Raw genomic sequence first — 25,629 nt, 5'->3', positions numbered from 1 at the left:
GTGCGAGGGAAAAAAAGACATTGCTTTTAAAATTATATATTCTTATTACAGTACTTGGACATGGGTATTTTTCTTTCGATACCGGCAACGTTGATTAATCTTTCGTTCAGTTTCAACAAGGTTTAGCTTGTTTTGTTCGACATTGAATTCCCGTTTTATCCGTTTTTCAGTTAATCATAAAAACGTTGTACGAAAAACGATTAAGAAGAATCGTGACCGGTGTAAATTTATGCTTTGCTTGAAAAAAATTCATCGACGCTATCGAAAATTTTTTTTCTCTAAAAACAGAGAAACGGGAAGTTGAAACAAGGAACGGTATTTATACTCCCGACCATTGTTCGTTTGAAAATCTATAAGTTTTGAATTTGTGCCAATTTTTTCCACCAACTTGTACGCCTGACACGTTTCTAAATCGTTTGGAGGTTGACGGTTGAATTTTTCTCGGTTGACCGACCGCCCGAAATGCAGGAAATGGTCCAAAGGTCGGTTCCTCAGCCTTGCAAACCGCCGATCTGGTCTGATTTCATTTCGCGAGCTCTGATTGTTTTCTCGATTTACAGACAGGCCGATTTCCGCTCCGGCGCACTTGCAGCACCGTAAATATGCGAGGCTTGTTCAAACACCGATTGCACCACGTCGGAACAAGAAGTCGAAGTCGAAGGAACGAAGCGAAACTACGGAGATTATAATCGAGGAGTGAACGACGCCGGTATGAAGGATTAAAGTTAGGCTCTCTCCTCCGAAAACTTTCGCCTTAGGTAAGTACACTTGTTATCACCGCGATACTAAGCGTGTCGTATATCGATGCAGATATATACTCGGAAAGTGTATCGCGATCATACAGAAATTGCCAAATAAATGTCCACGAATTTTCACCCGCGTCACTCACGCACGGAAATGCTTTATTCACTTGATACCCGGCACCCGAAGCTCCCCTTTCAACGGAATTGAATCTCCAAGTCTTACGGTAACCATGAATATTTCCTACCATCACCCGTGAAACATAATAAAATATACATAGGCGGTCGCCTCGAGTGGCAATTCGGTCCTGGGTTAGGCAGGATCAGGATCGCGTTATGGAACAAAACTCGTCGTGGAATAATTTCGATGGTTCGGAAATTTTGAAACATTGAAATTTCGGCCGGAAACACCGAAAACGTCTGGAAATTAATCTGCGGTGAGAGAAGCTTCTTTTAAAAGTATTAGATGGAAGAATTGGTGATTTTCTGAGGTGAAAATCGCGGTGAAGGAAAAACCAAGATATTCTTTTTAATTATATCGATATAAATACTTTATTACACACACTACGGATTTTCGGATTGTATAAGACGCACGTTTAATTTACATTTTTTAGCAACGAATTGTAATTTCGCTGCTCCGAACGCTCCGTACTAATCATAAGTATTAGCGCTGCGCGGTTCTGGCTTCGTTTCAAATCGCGTTTTGGTCGTTCTTCCCCGCGTCAAAATTCGGCTAAGAATAACTCACGCCTAGATGTGCTTTGCTCCGAAGAGTTCTATTCATGCATCCTTGCATTCTCTGTTCCGTCGCATCTATGCGTTTGCAAATTGAGAAGGTTGATTCGTCAAAAGTCGATAAGGTACTTTTATCAATCTTGTCAAGACATGATCGTAGATTGAGTATTGGGCGAATTATCACGCTCGCAAAGAAGAAAGATCTCTTTAAAAATACAAAACTAGAAAATATTGGAATTACAAACAAAAGCTTGGATATTCATGCTTCGTTTTACATCGTCTCAAATTTTTTTCATATCCAGCAGAATTCATTTTAATCAGACAATTATTTTTTACAAAGTCAGTGCGATAGATTTTAGATTTTTTCAACAGTCAAATCAATATTTCTATTTGCTGACCGTAATTATAGTATCGTTGCAGTTTTGTAAAATTATATATATTTAACGAAGCCACCGTGACAAAAGAAAGGTATTACAGTAAAGTTGTAGAGGATAGTATTTCGAACAAAATAAGTAATCTTACTATTAGATATAAAATGAACGATCCGTGGATACCTAATATTTTCTTTATAATTCGAGTATTTTCCATTTTCACATTTCTAGAGAAAATTAGATGTACAATATTTTCTTTATAATCGCAATATTTTTGATTTTTGTATTTTTAAAGAGATCTTCGGCGATCAATCTCAACTACGTGATAATACAATCAATGAAAGGTACCAAGTTTTGTCGAATCAGCATCTCTAAAGCAGAGCAGGCTTACATGTAACTCGATTCCAATTCGACGTGTGTTTTGAAAAATCATTCACACCAGCTCGGTAAAAGAAGTTAGAGAAACTTTAATTCGTACATAATAATAGTTTATCCGAACGAATTTTTCTCAGTCAATAAATGGAAAGTAAACATTAATAATGAGCAAACAGCGACAATAAGTCGGGGAATTTTACGTGATAATTAGGGACATGTCGACTGTCTGTATCAGGAGGTCGATCATTTTTTTTGCCGATCGCTGATAGAAACGAGCACTAGGGGAAGAAAGGAAATTAGCGACAAATTACCGGGAGTTTTAACGATCACTCAAGAATTTTATTGCGTCCTTGGCGCTCCTCGGGAAAGGACTCGAAGTTTTTCGGCAATTCCATGCTGCCAGGTTGTCAGGAATTCTGAAAGAAATCTCCCGACAGTGAAACAAGAGTATTAATTATTTATTTCCAGAAAAAATATTCGTTCTCCAAGTGATATAATTCGTTTATTTAATGAATACATAGGCATTGATGAAGGATGCGACGAAGCAGATTTCTATGTTACTCGAATTACGAAACGGCAGGTACGATGAATCTCCTCATCTCGTACACAGAGGGAAAAGAATTCTCGATCCAACAAAGTAGATTTTGTTGGAATCCATTCGCTTCAATCTAGTATCTCTTATTTGTTTCAAATACGATGACTGCAATTTAACAATTTCGATTCAGTCAGTTTGTCAAAATCATTTAGTCAAGCGAATTCCTTGATTCGACGAAAGCTTTTCTTGTCGCGATCTAGTCAAGTATTGATTCGATCGAACCTTTCGATGCGCTTCCGAAATTGACTCAGCTAAATATCATTTCATTTGAAGTTTATGTATTGTTCCGCCAAGTTGCATGTTCGTTGACGGAAACAATTAGCTACGTCAAATAAAACAAGTATACACAAAAAATTGACATCGATCGAATGCCGTACTTTGTTGATCCAACCGGGTCTTGTTTGGCGTAAATGGTTTAATCAGTTGCACCAATTTGTTTACCAAATAAAAGAAAGACCGCGCGGTTTTGAGCAAAATTTTTTGCAAAATTTTTAGTCGTGACAATTATGAGTGATATCATTTGAAAGATACTTCATCCGCGCTTGAATAAGTCTAATGCAATACAGTCAATGCAAAAAGTATTTTGATGAATTAAATATTATGCTCGCCGCGTTTGACTACCGAATTTGGTTGAATCAAACGAATATCGCTCGCCTCGAATAATAATCCTTTCCCTTCGTGTATAGGGTGAAAATATTCAAATTGGTGGACGGTAATATATTCGCGCCCTTATCCTCAAGCCTGCGAATATCTAGCTGTACATGCACAAGCTCAATGCATATGTATACGGTAATTAAGCGCATACACAGTCCACAGACACAGACTCCTGTCTGGATGTACAACTCATAGACGGGGCGAATCTTCGCAACAGCTACCCTTGGATGTTATCAGCATATATTAATTATGAAAATTAATGGAACCGTTTAATATTCATTGTTTGTCAAATTCTGAGTGTGGCAAATTTCGTTAAGGTCAACTCTGCTCCGACACCACGAGCTGTGTTTCTTGTTAGTCAAAGCTTAAATATTTGCCTACTCCCGCGCTTTTTGTCCCCTCGTCTCTAAAAGTTCCGTTGATTATTCTTCGTCCGTGTCTTTTTTGTGCTGAAATATCTATACATACATATATCTATGTAGATTATTACGGAGCTACATCCATACACACACATACACACGTCTCCGTTGCATTTACTTTTCATTTTCGTTCAGCCTCGCGTAACATCGTTTTCATCATTTCATTCGTATCCTACAATTTGTAGATGTAAATTTGGAAGGAAAGAAAAAAAAAAAAATGAAAAGAAAAATTAACCAACACGTACGATGCCCGAAAAATTGGCGCATTTTTCAACCCTCTTCGTTCTGCGAAAGTAAAAGAGATAAAAAAAAAGAAAAAAAAAAAACCACCGTTCAGCGTACGAGGTAAAATTTTTTTTCTGTCGAATCGTCCGAATCGTTCGGAAAAATTGTTATTACGGTCTAAAATTTCCCAATTTCATCGTTAAAGTTTGATAATAAATTTGTTGCATTTACGTTTAATACGCGTAACGCGGAGTTGGAATTCAATTGCTCGTTCTCGTCGGATGATACTAATTCGCGAACCTCGAGTATCGTACTCGCGCACATAGACTGCAATAAAGCAGACAATTAATCACGCCGCGTCGTCTCAATTAACGTTTCGTCAGCCTAACTATACCTCTGTGTTCCAAATTCGTGAACCGTACGTATACAAAGATTATACACGCGTGCATACAACGGTCGACTCAACAGGCTCAACTACTTTCCGGGGTCAGGGGTTCGTCCGCTGCACGGTTATATGGATACGTTATTATTGTTCACTGAACAAATCCTCCCGCATTCGCTTTTTTTTTTTTTTTATTCAACAAATAAAACAGACACTAGAATATAACTGGTAGGATCAACGCGGCTTGTACATTTTTCGCGTATCGAACGAATTTATCTTTCGTTGAAAATACGAATGCAGTTATGAAAAATGGGGGGTAAATTGGCAACGTCGATAGGAATGGAATACGGGAATTAGTTTCGTAATTTGAAGTGCGTGCAAAGTCGGGTGGTCGAATGGTACGAATATCGTTGCAGGATATATAATACTCGATGGAATAACGCCGGTCAACGATAAGTTGGCAAAGGCAACGAGAGCCGTCATGGTTACCGAATGATCTCCTGACCCTGTCACAACTCGATCCGATTCTAAATTGGGCAATAAAATTTCACGACAACTGCCGAGTGGTTAACGTGTACCATTCGTCAGAGAGAGAGAGAGAGAGAGGGAGAGGATGGCGTCGGATAGAAAATTTATAGAACCGTCCAACAAAAACTTCGTTCTTTCCTAGTTGATATATTTCGGTTACTTACACACGCCGTTTTCCCGAGGCTTAAATGCTCGGCAAAGATATGAAGAATGATCGAAAAAAATTAATATAGCTTATAACGTACGATCATTCTTACGCGAAACGTTCAGGTTTCTCTTTCGTATTTTTACTCAAGATTGAGACGGCGCTTAGAAGACTCATTTCTTTTTCTCTCTCTCTCTCTCCTTTTCTCTTTCTCTGATTTATCTCAAGTACCGCGTAAATTGCGCTATACGCGGAATTCCGATAAGCATTCGTATGTTCTCTCTCATTCATTCGGAGGCGATATAAAAAGAATCCGTACACCTCTCGCTTTATTTTCTTCTTGTCTAGATAAGTTTTTTTATTCTTCATACCGCAGAGCTATTCTTGGGAAAAGAAATGCAACCGATGGTAATTGAGGAAGGATGATTTGCGCATTCGAAGCGAAAGTAATATTTTTTTCTTTACAAACATTCGTTGCGCAACGTTGGAAGAAAATAACAGTACGATAATCGATCACATCAGTTGAAAATTGGGGTGAAAAATCATTCGAAATTTTTGAATTCTTGTTAAATTGTCCAAATCATTCACATCATTCACGCGAAATTAATCGTTTCAAACACCTTCGATCCAACTGACACGCGAATAAACAAGAAACGAAAAATCGTGTTGAGAAAGCAAGCCAAAACGATGTTGTACCTACAGACCGAAGAATTTTCTAAACACGAGGCAACGTCTGTAATAAACATCTGACAAATCATTTTAAACACGGTGCTCATCAAGGATTATTCGAGCTCTTTTGGCGGAAGAGCGACCGTTCGCGAATCCAATCGTGCATACACGCATGCAAATACACACAGAGGCGTTATACACAGTGACACGCGTTTTTCCCCAGGGTTAGCCTACGCGTCACGCGAGAAATACCAGGGCTTGTTGAACAAATAAATACATATTCGAATCTCTACGTGCATACCAAACGGTTAGCAATCGCGTCTCCGAGGCTGCTGACGAACAACAGCGCGGTAATAACCGAGCGAACAATTTTCTGTTCGCGGATTGGCAAACTTGCACGCAATCCGCGCGACGATATCACTCTGAATGCAAACACGCATGGTATAATGTATAAACTTGACCGCCCGAAGCCGAACTTTATAAATTACCAAAGTCAAACGTTGATTTTCGTCCGCGCGTTCAATGGTTATTTTTTACAATTTATTTGTTCATTTCTTTTACGTCTTTATCACTGTTTAAACGTTTCAGGATCATCGTTGTTTAGTTTGTATACCTGGATAAAACAGTTTTACAACAACGATATTCGGCCGAAAAATTTGTCAGAAACGGTGTTTAAGAAAAAAATAATTTGCGACACTTCCTAAAAAGTTTGTTTAGATTCAAAGAAAGATTCGATAAAAAGATGAGCGTTCTACGTTACGTGGAGGTTGATTTTTCGCTTTTTAAAATTTTTTTTTGAACTTATAAAGTACCGCGAGTAAAAACGGTTTTTCTTACTTACGTCAATCATAATATCAATTTACGTCAGAAAGAAGAACCAGACTTGTAATATTAAGTCTTCGGGTCGATGCTTGACGACTTTTTCCTTATTAATTGAATCTCATAAAATAGTTATAATTTAATATGAACTTTTCATTTAGGAGAACAAGATTCCCGGATGATATATCGTTACTTTTAGGGGTGGTGATCTTTGGGTTGAATATAAATGTCAGGAAAGAAATAATAATTTAAATGCTAAGACTAAGTTTCGTCACAGATTAAAAAAAATTTGAAAAATCAAATGAGCGCGATTTTCCACGTAACGTAGAACGCTCGTCTTTTCACAGACTCTTTATTTTAAGGGTGCCACGGTGGAAAATCGTAAATTTTTTTAATTTCCGAAACACCCTAATACATATGGGATTCACGGCACATATTACATCGAATCAAATCGAATACCTAGAATTATACACAAGGGGAAATATTATCGCAATCTGTCTATCCGACTTTCTATCATGACGCAGGCTTACAATCATTCGTGTGAATAATTTCTCGGCCAATATTCCCTGAATTATTGTGTGGATACTGGGGCGAGAATAACGCGGTTTGTGTTATCGCTGGGTTTCTGGATTGCTAGGTTTCGGCTTTGAAACGCTGATTTGTGATTTCGCCCCGTGAAATATGGATAAATGTCGCGGCGCCGTTACGTCGAAATTGCTTATACCCCGGTTGAAAGTATAAGTTATTAGTTTATTCTGCACCTTGCGTGTTGATTTTTCATCTTGAAATCGACCACAACATTATCACCATATTTCAGTAGGAAAGATTTCGTCGTTGAATTAAGACGAAGATGAAAAAATGAAAAGCATAATTAGAACAAGCGTAATACGCGCGCGTTTCCACCATTTTAGATAACGATAAATTTTTCAGAAACAATTTGCGGTTCGGACGGTACGAACGTTTGTAATAAAGCCTTCATTCCAGACAGTCGATTGATATGAAGTCCCCTCTTCCTCGACGGGAAGAAGAATTCGTTTTCTCGCCGTTCCAAATTCCCCAGATTCCACATCAGAGCTGATATTGCAGCACCAAGACACAGTATAGGTATATTGTATTATGGTGGCGGCCTGGCGGGTACGGTGAACCTCAGACGAGTTAATCGAGAGCGAGTTTGCCTTTTCTGAAACCCTTGAACGCACAGACTCGGTACCGATTCGAGGTCTAAATATAATGCGGTTGTGTGAATATGCAGGCGGTGAGCTTCGACGGTCTGGCGAGAAAATGAACAAAATTACAGAGAGGAAGCCTCGAAACATCCAGTTTGTAACGTTAATGGGTATAATATAACCGAGTATTAAATACTGAGGGAATTGCAATTTATGTATCGCGGGGCACAGAAAAGGTTCGCTTTCAAAGAACCGCGTTAAATTACAGTCATTTGTCCGTGTTTTTTCAGGCAACTTTACCGATCGCTGATAGCCGAGATAGGAGAATATAAAATTCTCTCGTTGAATTATTGTACAGACAAGTAAGGGATCAAAGTGCGTTCCGTGATCCAAGTTTCGACCCTTCGATATCCGGAGCTGTTGTACTTCTTGTTGTTTTTCCTAACGTATTTCAATCTTGGCTCTTTGCCATATAAAATGAAACAGGGGATGGTCAACCCCTTGCTACGTTACAGAATTGTGTGAACCTGGGACGGGTAAAGACGAAAAACAGAGAGATATATCGGTCTTCTCATTTTCCGTCGCGGCTTGCAAGCCACAGCTTTTAGCGTCGGGTTTCCGTATCCACTCGAATCAGGCCATTTACTTCTTTTTTTTTTTACGGTGACGACGGAAAAAAAAGCAAGAAAAAGAAAGAGGACCGGCATTAATAAGCACCTCGTACAAAAATAAAATCACATTTTGCACAATCGTATAAAGCCGAGAATTTTCGCTCTTTGACGAAAATGTTTATGTACGCAATTTCGTAACGAGGTTGAAAAAGTTTCAAGTTCTTCCGAGTATGCTCGGATAAAATTTAGGATAATAATCAAATCTTGAGACGTTCTGCCTCGGCCTAAATACGTATATATATATATACCCTGTATACACATGTATGTACCATGCATTTATGTATATAACTCCCCACCATTACCCTGCCAACTTTTCTAGACGATAAAATTTCCCCGACAATCCCGCAGCTTTTACGGCCTTGTACATCCATGAGCTACTGGTTATTCAGCATTTTCCATCTTTGCACAACGAAGCGAAATACAACACAGATACACCGCCGTCGGGCTTTCGTATCAACGCGTATAATATTTGACGCGGTGAAAACGCGGCGAAGCTTCTCGAATAACGTTGCATTAAAACTCCGTTCCGCAAATGTCCCTGGAAGTAAAATCACCTTCGGCAAGGATTCGTTGGTCCAGAGCTTTCAGACATGGCGGCACTGTTTACAGTTCTTTACAGTTCCTAAGCGCGATCTTCGCCTGCAAGTTCAAGCAACCGCGGGGAGTGATTTCAGGGATTTCACGCCCTGTCTGAATAAGGGTGCAGACGTGTCCTGGATTACCATCGTACTCGTCGACTTCTTTCAACGCTTGTAAGCGGCTTACCGGTGAATATTGCCGGCGAACCCTGATTGCGGATATTCTTTTTCGTGAATTTTTTCGGGCCTGTTTGTACACGTTACACCTTACACACCGGGGAGCTTCGCATTTGCAAGCCTACTTGGTTATCGATTACGTTGTATATCCAATCGGGGTGGAAAATTTGTATACGTCGATTTGAAGGGATGCATCGCGGATCGTCGGGATTTTAAGGCTGCGCAAGGTTCTTCGAGCTTTTTTTTTTCTTTTACCGCTGGAGTTTGCTGCAGCGTATTTCACGTCTCGGAGATTTTACAGTTTCATTCCGCGATCCGCGAAACCCATTTCACGTTTCATTCCGTCGGCGAGTTTTATACGAACGACGCGGTCTGCGACGAGGATTTCGAATCGCGTGCTGACCGCCTTTCCTTTCATCGGGTAAATTCGTAAGACGTGCTTCTCATCCCTTGTCAGTCTACTTCTCAAAGTATACATTTTACGCCTACGTATATCGAAGCTGTTTGTTTGCTGGTATCGAATGACAATATTTTTATGAAAAAAGTTTCACCAACTAACGGACCAAAATACATATCTCCGACTTAAAAGTACATAGATTCGGTGATGGGTATTGATTAAATTCAGTGTGGAAAAGGTTGGGAGAATCAGCTCTTTTTATTTTCCTTTACGTCAATTGTCCAGCGTTCGTGTGAAAACTTCCAGATTTTAATTTTACCGGTTGTGTCTCGGCACCCTTTTAGTACAACAGCCCAAACGCAATTCTCTGATTCGGGTTTCATTTCTACGGATATCGAGACGCCCGCGGGATTCCGTGAAAAGCTCCGTAGTGAAAGAACGAGACGAAGGCGGTAAAATTTCGGGCAAAGTTCTTGAAAGGTAGAATAATGGATCGGTCTAAGTGTTCTGGTGGCCTGCGAGTATCGATTATACACAGGACGGGAGTGAAATCTTTTTATTAAATCTCATGCCTCCCTTCGTTTTCCCTTCGTTAGAATAATAATCGTACCTGACTTGGTGTTTCAAGCTCGCCGCTTCTCGTAGAAAAACCCGAAACGAACGAGCGGTTATAGGTTGAAAAATTCACCCCCTCCAAACCATCACGATACTCTGCACGAACTGCACTTATCGGTCGTATAATTTAGGCAAACCTTTTGGCAACTTACGATATTCACATACACTGATTATATACCGCGATACGTCAAACGGTGGAGAAAAATCTACACCCACGAAAAAGAGAAACGGGCCCTGCGATCCCTCTAACCTTTCTATTTCACATTTTACCCCGAACTCGCGACGGATTTCTTTTCTCTTTACTATATACTTTACTAAAGGGCAAAGGGTCCTGAGGCAGGCTGGCTTGCTGCGACGACGAAAATTGCCGGGGTACCGCGTGAATCCCCTTCGAAAGCTCACAGACGAATACACCGGTGCGGACGACCTGAGCCATCAGTCGCGCCTTTCAAACTTCCGCGCAAGCTCGAGGTTTAAGGGGTTTCCGCGAGGGATTCTGCCTCCCTCTCTCTCTCTCTCTCTCTCTCTGCGCTTTCCTCCGCGACGCAGATCCACGCACTTATGGATACGGTGCATTAGGGTGGAGTGAAAGAAGAAAATATTGCGATTCTTTTTCTTTCTTTTTTTTTTTCGTTTTTTGTCGTTTTTACAGAAGCCTAGAAATGAGCTTTCAATACGGCCGGGGTACGTGCAAAAAAATTTCGTACTTTACCGATAAATCGCGTGTGACGATGATAAAATAATTCTGACGAACAGTCTTATTCGAAAGTTCAAAACTTTAGTTTCAATTCATCGCAACCCTTGGTGATTGTAATAAGGGCAACTGTTTTTGCCGACTTGTTTTATTACGATTTACGCAAATTTTCATAATTTCGTAAATTTTATCCGGTATTGAACATCGACTTCTTTACTATCGTGCGATACGATTCGGTAAAATGGAATTGCACCGCCCAAATCATGATTGTTGTGGAGGCGTTTTATTCGGCGATTTCCACCCCGTATTTATCTGCACGCATCCGGATCTCGATACGGGAAATTTTCAAGGTGGATGATACAACTTGTCGACATTTCAACGCTGCAGTCGTTTTTAAATCTTGGTCGCAGTATCGTTAATTCGTTGAAACGAGTTTATTTTTATTCTTTCTAATAATTACACAAATTATATCATAGGTATGCAAAAATCATTGCATCATGTTAAAAACTGCTGATGAAAATATTGGACGCAAAAATCTTAAAAGAAGCATTCTCTTATCGCATAGGTTCAATTTCGAGTCGTGATGAAATTATCGAGTATCCAATGAAGCCAAGATAATATTTCAGTTTCGAAACTTTTCCCCCTGAAGAATGTTAATTCGTGACAACGACTAGTTTGCGCATAGCAATTCGAAATGACAGTGATTTCAGTATATATATATAATTTACCAGCGTACATCACCGGGCTTGCTTCTTTTAACAGTCCGAGTCAGCGTGGCAATTTCACAAAATTTAATACCTGAGCAAATCACCTGCCGTCGAAAAGATGCCTAGAAGAGGGGTTATGATTCAGGAAGACTTCTTTCAGTTTTTTCCAAGTGATGTACGAAATAAGCCTATTAAAAAATAACAACTTGTTGAGATGTTTTTAAGACATCTTTTCGTTTTATCAATTGATCCATGCCGGAAAATTTTCCAAGGAAGAACGCTTTACAACGTCTCGGTAAATTTTGACGACCCTGCGATAGGTGTGTTGTCTGGGTAATATTTTAGGGCATGAGAGCTTTAATTTTATGAACAAATCTTGAAATGATTCCACGGTGAACGTTATTGTTATGATATACGAGTAAGCGAGTAAATTCTTTGCCGTTTATCAATGCTAGAAGTAATTGATACCTGAAATGAACCCTACATCTTATTTTGACGTCACGAAGTGAGAAACGTGACACTATAAACTGCCAGCTGTACCGGGACAATCGTAATTGGATGATCTTAAACGTTGACGGATAATGATTACATCCGACGGCAGAACGCGGATCAACGCATTATAGTTACATACGTGCGATATACCGTAGAGCTGCAGTTTGTTCTACGACGTTGAATGATGGAATAAATATAGAATCGTGCCAATTATTTTACGGAGAATTTTATTCCGCTGTTGATCGGATATTCTCGGAATGATCAGCGATATACGTCACTTTATTATTACCATTTTGCGTAGCTTTGCTGAATCAATCACTGAGATTAGATTGCATGCGTCGTTATTGGTACTTGCGTTGCAGGGGAGTTCGTCGTTGGTTTTAAGGTGGAATTATTCGCTTGTGAACTAGTAAAATTAGTTACACTCTTATATTATTCTACGTGCGATAAGAATATTATGACGGTGTTAGATTTTCATTAAAGAATCGAATTTCTGCAAAGTATATTAATTATCAAGTGTCACTTTGACTTATCAAGACAACCAGCTTTGTTTTTCAAACGATCGTGTTCGAGCATCTACTGCCGTATCTTTTACATCCGGTCAGCAGTAAAGCATTTCGTTCCACGTTTACTTCTATGAGAAACGCACATTGCATTTTCATCGATTTTCAAACCGTAACATGATGTGTTACGGCTGTGTCTGATATAGTACGTAAAAATCGCCAAACAAACCGACGACGCCTCGAAACTCTTTGAATTCACGTCTAAAAAGGTATTGTTGTTCGAAATAAGTTGTCATTTTACAATTGAATAACAATTTATTGAAGTAAAAAAGAATACAGATAATTGTATAGTAATTAGGTACTCTGTCCTTTTAGAGTATAATTACGAGTAGGAGTGCGTTATACCAGCGGGTTTGAGAAACGTTGAGGCTAGGCGAAGATGAATGATTCAGACACGCGTACAATTTGCATGACAATTGCCATGTGTTGAATAAAGGCGGTTTCGTTCAGCTCGCCGTTTTATTCTCTCTTGTATAAAGAGTGCCAAGCAAGTCACAGAAGTAATACAATTTTTCAGTGCACTATACCGGGTGTAAAGAATTACTTCACCCTCTAACCTGGGTCCCCCCTAAATATCGCATAATTTTTAATTCGCTAATAAGTTCAAACGAACTTAAGGAAAATATTTGTTACAATATGAATATATGCGGAGATGTAAGACAGTGTAATTATCTGTTGGGGAAGACTTATATTTTTTTGATACAGCACAGTTCGCTGACTGGGCTCTGTTCCAAAGCAATTTAACTCGAGACGTAATTCCGAAATGCCGGAATTTGCGTGGTCAGTATTTTCTGATTCTAAAAATAAATGTATGCACTATACTACGTTATAGTATATTGTATATGTACAGTAAAAGTCGTTAGACACATTATTTGCCGCAGGCGTGAATATGCATATCTGAAGATCATAAAAATTGAACCTTTCATTTATTTTTCGCTCCTCTTTCCTTCTCACGTCATTGTCTATCACACCTTAGGTTAAGAAAAATACGAAAATAGGTCATGCCTACGACGTGATTCAGTTTTAGCACAAAGTGCTGGTGACATTCGTATGTCCTGTAAATGATGACTGTCGGCGGTCGCAGCAAATATGATGTAAGATATGCATATATGTACATATAAGAGATTAAAAATAAATTTCTTAGGATAGATGCGTGATTCAATTCATAATTACATTCTAATCCTCTGTAAGCTGCTATTTATCGACATAACAGGATATTATATTATCAAGCATTACGAGTAAAACAAACTAAAAAGAAAAATTTCAAATTCATAACGAACACAAAGGAATCCTTGAAATCGAAGCCTGGAGAAATTGAAAGCGGTCTCTAACGGACAAATCTCGTAATACTGCGATGCCTAGAGGGTAAATTAAGGCAAAATCGCATCGACGAAAACAACGATTCCGTGAGCGAATCAGCGATTGCGACAGGGGTGAACTTCGCGTGCGAAAAACCCGCCGGCAATGAAGGCTCGGCGAATCCTCATTCGGCAAGGATGCATCTCCGCTTCGATGAAAAGTCGCTCGTACGATTTTCGCTCCTAGCCGCGCCTAGTCTTGATTTCACGCGCATGCGCGGAGCTTCGGGTATTCCCGAGATTCTTCGGCTCGGCAATCGGGTTCAAGGTTCGGGTTGGCGGTATCAATTCGCTCGCACAGAGTTCGTTCCATTGTGCGAGAGCAGTGGTTACACGTTTGTCCTCGACGCAAGTGGTTGTGCAGGTAGTCGTGGTTTCGTCCGACGAAAAGCTATTCGATTCATTGCGTCCGGTGCGCGTTTATCAACCCCGCAGATAATCGGGGTCCGTTAAAAAGTGACAGTAGAATAATAAAACACGCAAAATGGCTCGTTTCGCGGTTTCCATCGTCGTTGTGATCTGTCTGGTCAGCGTTGCCTACGGTGAGTCAATATCCGTCAAAGTACCGATATATCGGCGACCGGCCGACGCTTCGATTCGTTTCGTTTCCTACCCGATTTGAGTCAGGACTAACCGTGACACACTCTCGAAGCGTGTCCGGTTTCAAGGATCGTTCATTTACGTAACGAACAATCGAATCGGCCGTTCCGACTTCTCGTTTATCCTGGTCAAGCGAATCCGCTGGAACGCGACGCAGAGTTTGAAACTGGTTGGCAACATCCTCACGCACACAGGTCGAGTCCTGTTTTAGCGTCTGTGTCGCCTGCTTAACAATAAGCGAGGCGTCGAGATAACTGCGCATGACGCATCAACGTCGTTGCACGCTGATTTCTCTCTCTCTCTCTCTCTCTCGCTCTTTCTCTCTTGGCTCTTTTTTTATTCCTGTTTACGTTTTTTTTTTTTTTTTTATTTTGTCCATCCCATACCCTCCTGCGGCGATGTTCAATGGGGATGCTTCATCGTCTCCGTCTTTCCGATAATTCGTAATTTATCGATTGCCGTATTGCGAGACTGATTTCAGAATTTCCGGGAACTCGGGCCTTTTCGAATTACACACATCTGCTTATTTGAAACCCGACTCCCACCTCAGTTCTCCACTTAATGATTTCTTGGTAGCACGAGCGTATCATGGTATCATGAGTACACTTCGTAGACTTAAGTCGTGGAGATATATATCTATACATATATACTCGCTCTGTTTCTATGTACAGATGATTAATTTTACGACGTACGTAAAGACGAGATGAATCAAACTCCTCCCGACACGTAGATATCAATAATCGTGTCTAGAAAATGATTTGTTGCCATCTTTTACGACAAATAATGACACCTGTTTTATCTTATGCTCCAAATTCACTTATTACATATTAAGAAGATTCGTCATGATTCATCACTGCTACTTCGATCACTCATTTTTCAGCGATTTTGAATTGCTAATAAATATTCTCATAAAACTTCAAGCTTTGATTCGGTATAACTGAATTATATCTACATTTGACAACCAGCGTTCTTTTAGCTTCCGTCCATTCGTGTGGTAAGGTTTGGATTTCTTATCTCCTTGTGAATACTTCGTTCCGCATTTACACGCACTCCCTCAAACTCGCTTCTTGTTTGTTTGCGATAAAACAGGGCTTGTACGCACGGGGAAAACCGCGAAAACTCAGGGAATTTCTTATAGCAGGGAAAAGTCAGGGAATTTTGAAAATAAGACTGGAATTTTAAGTTTCTTGAAGGAACAAACTTGTTCTTATACCTACATTACTTGATATCAAACCTCCTTTCGTTTTTTTTTTTTTTTACTGAAAATCGCTGGCTGTTGTTTGTAAATTAGTAGTCGGAGAGTAAATTAATTACTAGGTAATATTGAAGGTATTAGTATTAATAAGCAAAAAAATTGTCATGAATCAGCGGCATATTTCTTGGAAGGTTACTGAAAAAAATCCTATTTTCAGCCTGTAACACCTGGAAAAGTCAGGGAATTTCGGCTTCCAAAAAGCATACGAATCCTGTAAAATTTTCAGGTTTTTTTCTGCTCCGTATCGCAAACATGAAAAGTTTGGCCTCGAAATGATCCTTTATTTTTTCATGTGAAATTATTTATATGCGAAATATTGAAGTGACTAATATTTTTCTATCTATTTCATACAGGTATGGACTGTACTTTAGGAACCAGTGACAATTTTATCGACAAATTCGTGAATTCCTGTCCGAGACCACTTATTGATCCGAGCGAAAACAGCTATTGTTGCCCCAGAGTCGATGGTACTGTTTACTGCTGCGATTGGGCGGAGTTCACAATGAGAACTGGGTAATAAAAAAAAAAACAATTTTTACTATTTTCATCGATCAAAATATGCTCAATTTATGTATTACCTATACCTCAATGATCGAGATTACAATTAAAAACTGTTTTCATAAAACCAAACTATTTAGGACTTATGTCATTGATAAATGAATAGCTATAATTAAAGGTCAATATTTCTAATAGTGAATTAACAATACGATCATGTAATGACGAGTATAATAAAAAATTGTGTTTTCAGACTGGGCATAATCGTTCCTGTTGTTATCGCTGTGGTCGTTATTATCTCTCTGATTGTCTTCTGTATTTCCTGCCTTTGCTGCGCCTGTTGTCCATGGTACCGACGACGTCACCGTGGAACCATCTATAGCAGTAAGGGACCAGTATAAACTCAGAATAAGCTTTCTGCAGTCTACCATTTATCACATAAATATTATGCAAGCGAATATCGTTATGAAAAAAATGTCACAAATGATTCTGCTCACTGCTTATTTATCCATCGAAACATTCCTCGATTATTTTATTCGATTTCTCTCACATATAAAAAAAGAAAATGATCTTAATTATCATATACTCTACTCTACAGACATTCCACAGTTTGGTCAGATGTTTTTTTTATAAAACTATAACCACTGATCCTAGGCATGACGTTATTGGTTTTCCCTCAAAATGTTTTGTATATATCTTTGCCCAACAAACGCAACATTTTATTCATTTGCTTAGTGCGGTAAGTTTTACAATACAGGATGAGAATGAGGATGAGACAGAACGTCCATATCAGTTCCTACTATAAGCATATAATTATACTCTTTCGAAAACTGATTCTGAGGATTAATTTCTTTGTCTGCCTAATGTTAGGGGTAAGTCTGCGGCGAGTGAATGGATTCATACCTAACATACTAACTGTGTACTAACTCTTCCAGACCTGCATCGTTTGAGTGAAACTTCAAGAGAATCTCATGCATGTTTTTTTTCAGGACCCATTGCCTGAATGAAACCACTCGACGCATCCTGAAATGATTTTTAATTTCAAAACAAACGGAATCATTTTCTACATATAAGTATTACTCGAAGTTGACTTTTTTTTATTAATCAATTTAAATATAATCACAAAAAAATGCGTACTATATAATATTAATTAACTGTATTTTCTTCATGAATCGAAGATCATATTATTCTACGCTTACGTGCAGTATTCCAACTCTAATAGAAGTAAAAATTTATTTACGGTTTGTTATTTGTAGGAGAATACTACTTGCATGTTGTAAGGTGTTGAAATTTACATAGGAATTATTAGTTTTGCGTGCGTTTCGGCCTGGAGTCGAGAAATTCTGAGTTTAGACATTGTTCTGATGTTATGCCTACACAATCATTCAAATATGCTGTTTGAATTTGAGTTTGGCATTACATTTAATTAGTAGCTGATAACTTTGATGTGATAATTTTTACGTGATCGCCGAAATATATTTTATCATAGCGGCAGATGTTATTACGAAATCAAATTCTTTGTAACATTCTTTATGTGATTACATTTACATACTCTATAAAACTACATGGCTGCTGCTGGCATTTTTTGTATCACATTGATATGATCATGTCATTTATTATAAGGAGACTTGGATTGTACAGGATTTAGAACAAGTCTAGGAATCTTTAGCGCACAAAACATGTTTGTCAACGTGTTGGTCTTGTAGGGTGTGGCTTTATTCATTTCTGTTCAGCCTGCTTTACGACTAGAAAAAAAAATCACACCATTTCAGTCATCCTAACCGGCATATCAAGAGTCTCACGAATGCTTTGTTACGTGCACAATATCAACAATAACATCAATCATTTTGCTTAATGTTGTCCCTAGAATATCCTCAATAATACCACAGACCAGTTCGGTTCATTATTAATAATAATTCAGCTAAATTTTTACCTTAATTCCTACTTCTGCTTGCGCATTATTGACTGCAGGAACCAAAAAAAATTTTCGACTCAAGTTTACGAACAGGAGAAAAAGATCAGAATTTACTCAAAACTGCAAATAAAGAAATACACATCAAGGTTTTTGATAAAAAATACTCATGTCAACTATATTTTTTATTATAAATACAGCAGATTTTAGTCTGCAGGCAGTAGTTTTCACTGCTTCTACAGTAAATTCTACATCTTGCTAAGTATATATCACCAAAAAATCCGATGTGTTCTTTTTTTCTTGCAATATTGAGTCATATCTGCTCATTTATTCTCTCTGTGTAAGTAAGTGATTTACAACATTAAGGAAATTCGCTAGTTGCGGTTAGGAATAATTTGATGAATGTGAAATAGCTACTGCTTTTTGTATCGATGCTATGCGACGTGAAAAATGTGGCGATATCTGTATTTATCGAGCAAAAAAATGTTTTGCACTAAGAACTATACAGTAAATGACAAATCTTTTATATTGTCACGTTATATGTAATACAGCTTATATTTCTATTATTGCTTCGGTTCATTGAAAAGAACCAACATATACTGTAAATGACATACGTGATATATGATTGTACGGGTACCCCTGTTACAAGATGATACGCGGTATGTACGAGAAGTTTAATTTCCTGTTCAAGATTCCTAAATCATTTACAAGTCTAACGATATGACACATATACCTATATTTTTATATATCTATTTTTTCTAGTTACCTAAAAGTAGTATGCTTGCTCATGAACGGTATATTAAGTTTGTGGTTGTAACACCGCAAGTGGAAGATAAGGGAATAATAATCACTCTGTGTTACCTCAGATGCTTCCAGAAATATTGTGTGTAAAACTATTATATACTATTTATAAATATATACGTGCTTAATAAATATTCGTAACGAAATGAAAATCTAATAAAATGCGTAATTGGCACATGTTAATTTTCCTGATCCTCTTTAAGTACGAATTTCATTTCCAATTTGATACTATAATTAGTAAAATATGACGACTGTGAAAGTGATTTATGTATCACATTCTTTCACCACTTGTACAAAATTTAGCAGCGTTCATTTGAATCTCTGTACAAAACTTTATGCACATATATTATTTCTGATTGCACCTTTTGTATGAATAAAAAATATAGATTATTTCTCCAACGTCTGATAAGAACTTTGTCATCGCATTTCTCACTTTTTTTTTTCTTCTTCATATTGCTATTATCTCAAAGCAGTTACTCATAAAAAAAATTCGGTCTTGAATTATCAGTTTTTTAATGATAACGGACACGAAGTACCTGGAAATACGATGAACGTTTATGACGTAATATCGCCGTACCTGTAATAATGCGCGCGAAGCAAAATGATCAACAATATTGTTATTGGAATCTTACGCTGTAAAATTGCCTCAAGATTTGCATATAAGCTTGTAAGTACAGTATAGTACATAGGAGACAATGTTTTGTACGTTTTCTCTTGTAAACTTTGACTGATCGGGTATTCCTCATAATTCACCAGTTGAAACGAAAATAACTCGCGTCCCGGACACGAGACGATGGAATTTTGATTTTTCAAATCAATTTTTCAGGCATGCAAACACCTGTTACGGGTATTCACGTTATCCAGACACCTCCCTCAAATTCTGGCTACACAGTTCATCAAATACAACAAATTCAGCCGCCAATTTATGCGAATGCCGTATCAGGTAACTTGGATTAATACCATTTGTCAGTGTTTAGTGAAAATTGATTCTATTACTGAAGTTGTCGATTAAGTTTCATGGTAAAGATATGTAAAATGCGAGTATCCATTTGATAAAAACCGTTTATTTTCACTCAGCTATGCCGCAGCATCCAGTTCCTCCTCCTCAGTACACCAGAGAAGATAACACCAAACAAGCGCCCTACAATCCAAGCTACGTCCAGTGAAAAGTGAAATCAAATGCACGTGTCGCTCGGTGACCGAGGGTGAACCTTTATATTGATAAGGAATTGGGCGTTCTTGTTTGAGAACGTACGTACATATATGCGCCTTACAATTTAAAACTTGAACGTAATCCATCCAAGTATATATTTATATACCGTAAATCCATGTCGCGAGGATCTCTTGATTTTAGGGATCATTGCGGTGTGAATAATTACTGTGGAATTTCTGTCCGAGAGAAGTGTGATGTTTGCTAGTGATATAAAGATCAAAGTTTGTTTTTCAATTTTTTTTCTTTTGTTTTTTTCGTTACATATTTATGTCACCACGCACATTACACCGTTTGTTGTTTTTATAATCGTGTGTAACGCTATCGGCAAGATTTCGGCCGACGCGCGACGTTACGTTACAAGTCTTGTAGATTTATGTTCAGTATTTCATTGATATTTGTCTTCGATCTTACTACAAGAGTCTCCTATTACATATTATACAGAATAGCTGTGATGGCCGATTTACACGTGATTACCGCGTTATTAGTATGTAATATTATTCAAAGTCAGGACTAATTGTAAAATTTCATTCCGTGAAAGGTAGTGAGAGTGATCATGCCTTGTTTTCAAGATTGACCCTTATACGTTAGTTATGCAATATTGAGATAGAAGTAAGATAATTGCGGCCGAATTTTGTATGAAGTTCCGAATACTAATACCGCCACTAATCTCTTATATTTCTATTCTACATTTTAAGTTGGAAAAGACGCGAGTTGAACAATCAAGTTTTTTTATCGGATGGAAATTATCAATTGCATATCTCACCTGGTGTGATGATGAGATAGGAGAAGTATCATGCTCTTCTTCTTCTCGTTAGATTAATTAATCCGTAGCTCTATTTCCGCACAGCGAACACTTCTATGGAATGTGTAGATGAATCAAACATGTAAGCATATTTTTAGAAATAAGGTATATCTACGTAATATTGAGTGACCCCACATTTTTACCACTTATCAATAATAATTACGGGGAATGAAGAATTCTCGCAATTTACGGGCTCATAATAGCGAATTAATGTAAGTGAGCCCGATAATGATGTATGAACTTTTAAATTGTTTGCAATTAAATATCTTTATATTTTGGACGGAAATTATACCTTGTTAATTATTCACACGTACCACTTAGAAATCGGTTTAAACTTTAGTGATTTAATCTACTAGGGACAGACAAATGTAAGCATAATAAATTGAGAAGCTCCACGTTCCAGTGCGTAGTTAGCTTCGAATCTGCTAAAACCAGTTGTTTTTAGAATCGAATGGCTTTTGCCTAGAGCGTTTTTATTGAAAGTTGAAACTATAAGTAACCGATTAATTGAAAATGATACGACTTCAGATATGCGAGATGGATTTTTAATTCTACACTATTTCTTTTTGTCCTGATTCGCAGGTTCTGTCGTCCAAGTACACGAAAATAAGTTCATACTAGTGACGATTCAATGTTTTGAACTTGTCCCTGAAATAGAACGCGAAATGGAAAATCGTGGGTTCAATAATTGAAATCGTACAAATTATCGGTACTTTTGCGGTTTACTGCAGAATGATGTTATCGTGTGGGTTGGTCTTCTCATTCGACTCGATCCTCTAGATATTACAAGAATATATACTTACATAGCGTATAGTCCATATTTCTCTATAAATGGTCGGGAAAATGATCATCAGTTTTGAATGGCGAAATGGTAGATACAATTACGATATTTCTTTTATAAAACAGTAATAACCAGATGTTAATACATATACATGTAATTCATATATACATATTAAGGTGTCCCATATTTAGGGTGAATCGATTTCAAAAAAGTGAAAAACTATTGCTTAGCTGTTTCAGATTTTTATATCAAATCTAAGCGGCGCTGACAACAGTGCAGATTTCCCCGTTTGAAATACACGAGTTTCGGACACGATCTCAGTATATATTTTATTACAAATGTTATGATGTTCATAACAATGTGTAACTGCGAGGTTTTGCTGGTCATTAGAGCTACTATCTGAGGAAAAATTCACGTCATGATACTATGCAATCATAACAAATTGCACTCCCTCGAAATCTGATTTTTTTCATTTGAAAACTATTCCTCAATACCCTAAATATGGGACACTGATACATACATCTCTACTCTCACAAAATTGTGTCGATATAGTGCATCAAGAAATTCGGGCAACACCCGGACAAGGGTTTCGGCAGTTTTTCTTCTCCCTCGTGCGAATGCGGGTGTTTCTACAATGACCGTATACCTGCTTTACTCTCTCTTCCTCACTCCCATGACTCACATTTAGTTAAAAAAGAAAAAAAAATGGATCCTAGTATTATTCAGTTTCTTTTCAGGGCCTTTTCTTTCAGGTAATAAGTTTTGTCTCAGAATCTATTTGTACGATCCGGTTCAGACTAATTACACCTCCAAGAGTGCGTAAAAAAGATCTAGAACACCACACGACCAACAGTTAAGGTGGAACAGAAAAAAAAATGCGGTGAATATTAATCTTTGTATCATTTTATTAAAGGTTACATAGAATAAAAAAACTATATGAAGCTTCATAAAACTTCGAGTGTATTTTAACACACGTTTGAAGATTACGACCAAAAATTTTTAACATCCAAGTTTCGCAAAACGGCAGCGTTATTAGCTGACCCGTTAAATGTGAAATATGTCTTTAGTCAAAGGCTGACCATATAAGGGCCTAGCCGCTTGAGTCTGGAATCGGCAGAAAAGATAAAGTGCGTATTACTTGTCTGAAATGTGAAAGCTAAAATCATCATACATCATGCATAGTATTAGAGTTCGAAACCTAAGTTTGGATGTCGGATATTCGGCTGTTCGAAAAGGACGTCACCCAAATTTTTTTTTCTCTTGACGTCATCGGTCTATAGTAATCAGCTAGCCGAATTCCTCAGTCTGGAAACAACCGCGCAGTAGAGCGGACGGATGAGAATCGCGCTCCGCAGATTTCGAGTACCGGGTTCTCTTCCTCCTGGATCCTGCGCTCCGGGTCCGCTTCCTGGTGAAACTCGATTCCCAGGACAAGCGCTCCTCAGTTTCTGTGCTCTAGGCCCGCTACCCGGTGAAACTCGACTTTCAGGACAAGCGCTCCGTGGTTTCTGCGCTTAAGGTCCACTACCTGGTGAACCTTAACTTCCAGGACAAGCGCTCAGTAGTTTCTATGCTCCAGGTCCGCTACCCGGTGAAACTCGACTCCCAGGACAAGCGCTCCGTAGTTTCTGCGCTCCAGGACCGCTGCCTCGTGAAAATCGACTTCCAGGACAAGCGCTTCGTGGTTTCTGCGCTCCAGGTCCACTACCTGGTGAAAATCAACTTCCAGGACTAGCGCTCCGTGGTTCCTTGACTCCGGGTACGCTACCTGGTGAAACTCGTCTTCCTGAACAAGCGCTCCGTAGTTTCTGCGCTCTAGGTCCGCTACCTGGTGAAACTCGACTTTCAGGACAAGCGCTCCGTGGTTTCTGCGCTTAAGGTCCACTACCTGGTGAACCTTAACTTCCAGGAAAAGCGCTCAGTAGTTTCTATGCTCCAGGTCCGCTACCCGGTGAAACTCGACTTCCAGGACTAGCGCTCCGTGGTTCCTTGACTCCGGGTACGCTACCTGGTGAAATTCATCTTCCTGGACAAGCGCTCCGTAGTTTCTGCGCTCTAGGTCCGCTACCTGGTGAAACTCGACTTTCAGGACAAGCGCTCCGTAGTTTCTGGTCAGCGGTGGTTGAAGGTGGTTGCGGGTGATCGAGGCGAACGAGGATTTGTGCGCGGTGAGTAGAACACTTTTATAACATTTAATGTCAATAGTAATTATATTTTATCTCAAATTTTTTGAACTTGTCACGTTTACAATTATTTATTTAATTCATTTTTTGCGCATGCCCAAATTCAGTGGCTATCAATGCGCTAGTACAAATTCTATCACTATTTATAATTTTCTCATAATCTTCTTGGTGGAATGTGTCAATACAAAAATTACAATTATCCTTACGCAATATATTTGATGCGTTCTAATACTAGATATATTTATTAATATTCAAGGTATAACCCGAGGTGGTTAGCTGTGGTCGTTGGAGGTGGTTATCGGTGGTTGGAGATGGTCGAAGGTGGTTAGAGGTGGTTGTGGGTGATTGTGCGGGACAAGGAGGAAGACAAGGAGGAGAAGGACGAGGATTTATGCATGGTGAGTTTTTTATTTTTCTGATATTTTATTTTTAAAACATTTTTATAATACTTGGTGGCCAGGTTGATTATATTTTATCTGAAATTTTTTAAACTTGTCATGTTTACAATAAATCATTTGAATTTTTCTTCGTGCAAGCACAAATTCAGTAGCTATAAATGCGCTGATAAAATTTATTATTTTATTAATTTAATAAATAATTATATAAATCCTCACACAATATTTTTAACATGTTCTTATACTGAAAATATTTATTACTATTCAAGGTATAACCCGAGGTGGTCCGCGGTGGTCGCTGGAGGTGGTCGGAGGCGGTAAGAAGTGTTTGCGGCTGATCGAGGGCGACGAGAAGGACGGGGGTCGTCAAAGGTGATTGAAGGTAGTGCGATGGTGGTGAGGTGTTGGGGTGGTGTAGTCATGGGTTGTTGGGGTGTTGGGGTAGTGGAGTGATGGGGTGGTGATGGGGGCAAACTGCTCCTACTTCTACGTTAACTCCAACTCCTACTCCAACTTCCACTACTCCAACTTCTTCATCTACTACTACTCCTACTCTAACTCCTACTCCTACTCCTACTTCTGATCCTACTCCTACTCCTACTCCTGATCCCACTCCTATTCCTACTCCTAATTCTGAATATTGATGTTATGAAATATATAGACTGCATGTCAAATTGAATCCCATATCGAAACAAACAATTCTGTTATTGTCATATTATAGCCGATTATTGTAAATAATCTAGTACGTTTCCTAGAAAATTATAAAATTTATAGTATGCATCATGTATTAATAATAAATAAATCATGAATATCGCTCGCCATTTCTCTCCTGTTGTTCCCACGCTCTTTTCGCTGCGTTTTCTGAGTTCCTGGGGGTCCAATTGGTCGGGAAAGGGTCATACAAATCAATTCTGAGACGAAAGATTTTTCGGTCAAAAAAAAAGGAAGGTTTGTATTTTTGGCGAAAATTTTCGCGATTTTGAAAAGTGCTGGAATAAATTCTTTCTGGCACTAGTCCGACGTAATTTTGCGAGAGAAATCGATTGGGCGCAGTCCCAATAGGCTGCGATCAACGGATCAAAAGTTACAGCCAAAAAACGAGAACCTGTGTTTTCGA

General features: G+C 38.6%; 2 protein-coding genes and 1 long non-coding RNA gene across 5 annotated transcripts in view; 2 read left to right on the top strand and 1 right to left on the bottom strand.

The window, feature by feature from the left end:
• Window positions 1-10,690, bottom strand: part of LOC124220108 (uncharacterized) — a 35,653-nt gene extending 24,963 nt beyond the window's left edge. The window contains exon 1 of one of the 2 annotated variants that reach the window (XM_046628569.2): window positions 10,257-10,690. The gene's annotated coding sequence lies outside the window, so the exon portion shown is untranslated. Of the gene's footprint in view, window positions 1-1,334; window positions 1,387-10,256 lie in introns of those variants that run through there. The other variant, XM_069135927.1, reaches the window with a different exon arrangement.
• On the top strand, window positions 604-21,439 carry LOC124220111 (protein shisa-5). 2 transcript variants are annotated; one of them, XM_046628574.2, is made up of 5 exons: window positions 604-758; window positions 16,284-16,443; window positions 16,679-16,809; window positions 19,965-20,081; window positions 20,216-21,439. In XM_046628574.2, the coding sequence occupies exons 2-5, from the start codon at window positions 16,286-16,288 to the stop codon at window positions 20,302-20,304; spliced, it is 495 nt and encodes a 164-aa protein (XP_046484530.1). In that variant the 5' UTR covers window positions 604-758; window positions 16,284-16,285; the 3' UTR covers window positions 20,305-21,439. The 2 variants fall into 2 exon arrangements, with proteins under 2 accessions (XP_046484530.1, XP_046484528.1); XM_046628572.2 differs by lacking the exon at window positions 604-758 and adding an exon at window positions 14,363-14,617.
• A 2,152-nt stretch (window positions 21,440-23,591) lies between these two features.
• Window positions 23,592-25,321, top strand: LOC124218811 (uncharacterized). Its single transcript, XR_006883184.2, has 3 exons — window positions 23,592-24,102; window positions 24,374-24,515; window positions 24,782-25,321. It is a non-coding gene; the product is annotated as an uncharacterized lncRNA (long non-coding RNA).
• The last annotated feature ends 308 nt before the right edge of the window (window positions 25,322-25,629 follow it).

Source organism: Neodiprion pinetum, chromosome 5 (assembly GCF_021155775.2).
Source record: "Neodiprion pinetum isolate iyNeoPine1 chromosome 5, iyNeoPine1.2, whole genome shotgun sequence".
NCBI classification, from domain to species: Eukaryota; Metazoa; Arthropoda; class Insecta; order Hymenoptera; family Diprionidae; genus Neodiprion; species Neodiprion pinetum.
The sequence above is the reverse complement of the archived record's forward strand: the minus strand, read 5'-3'. Positions and strand labels throughout refer to the sequence as shown.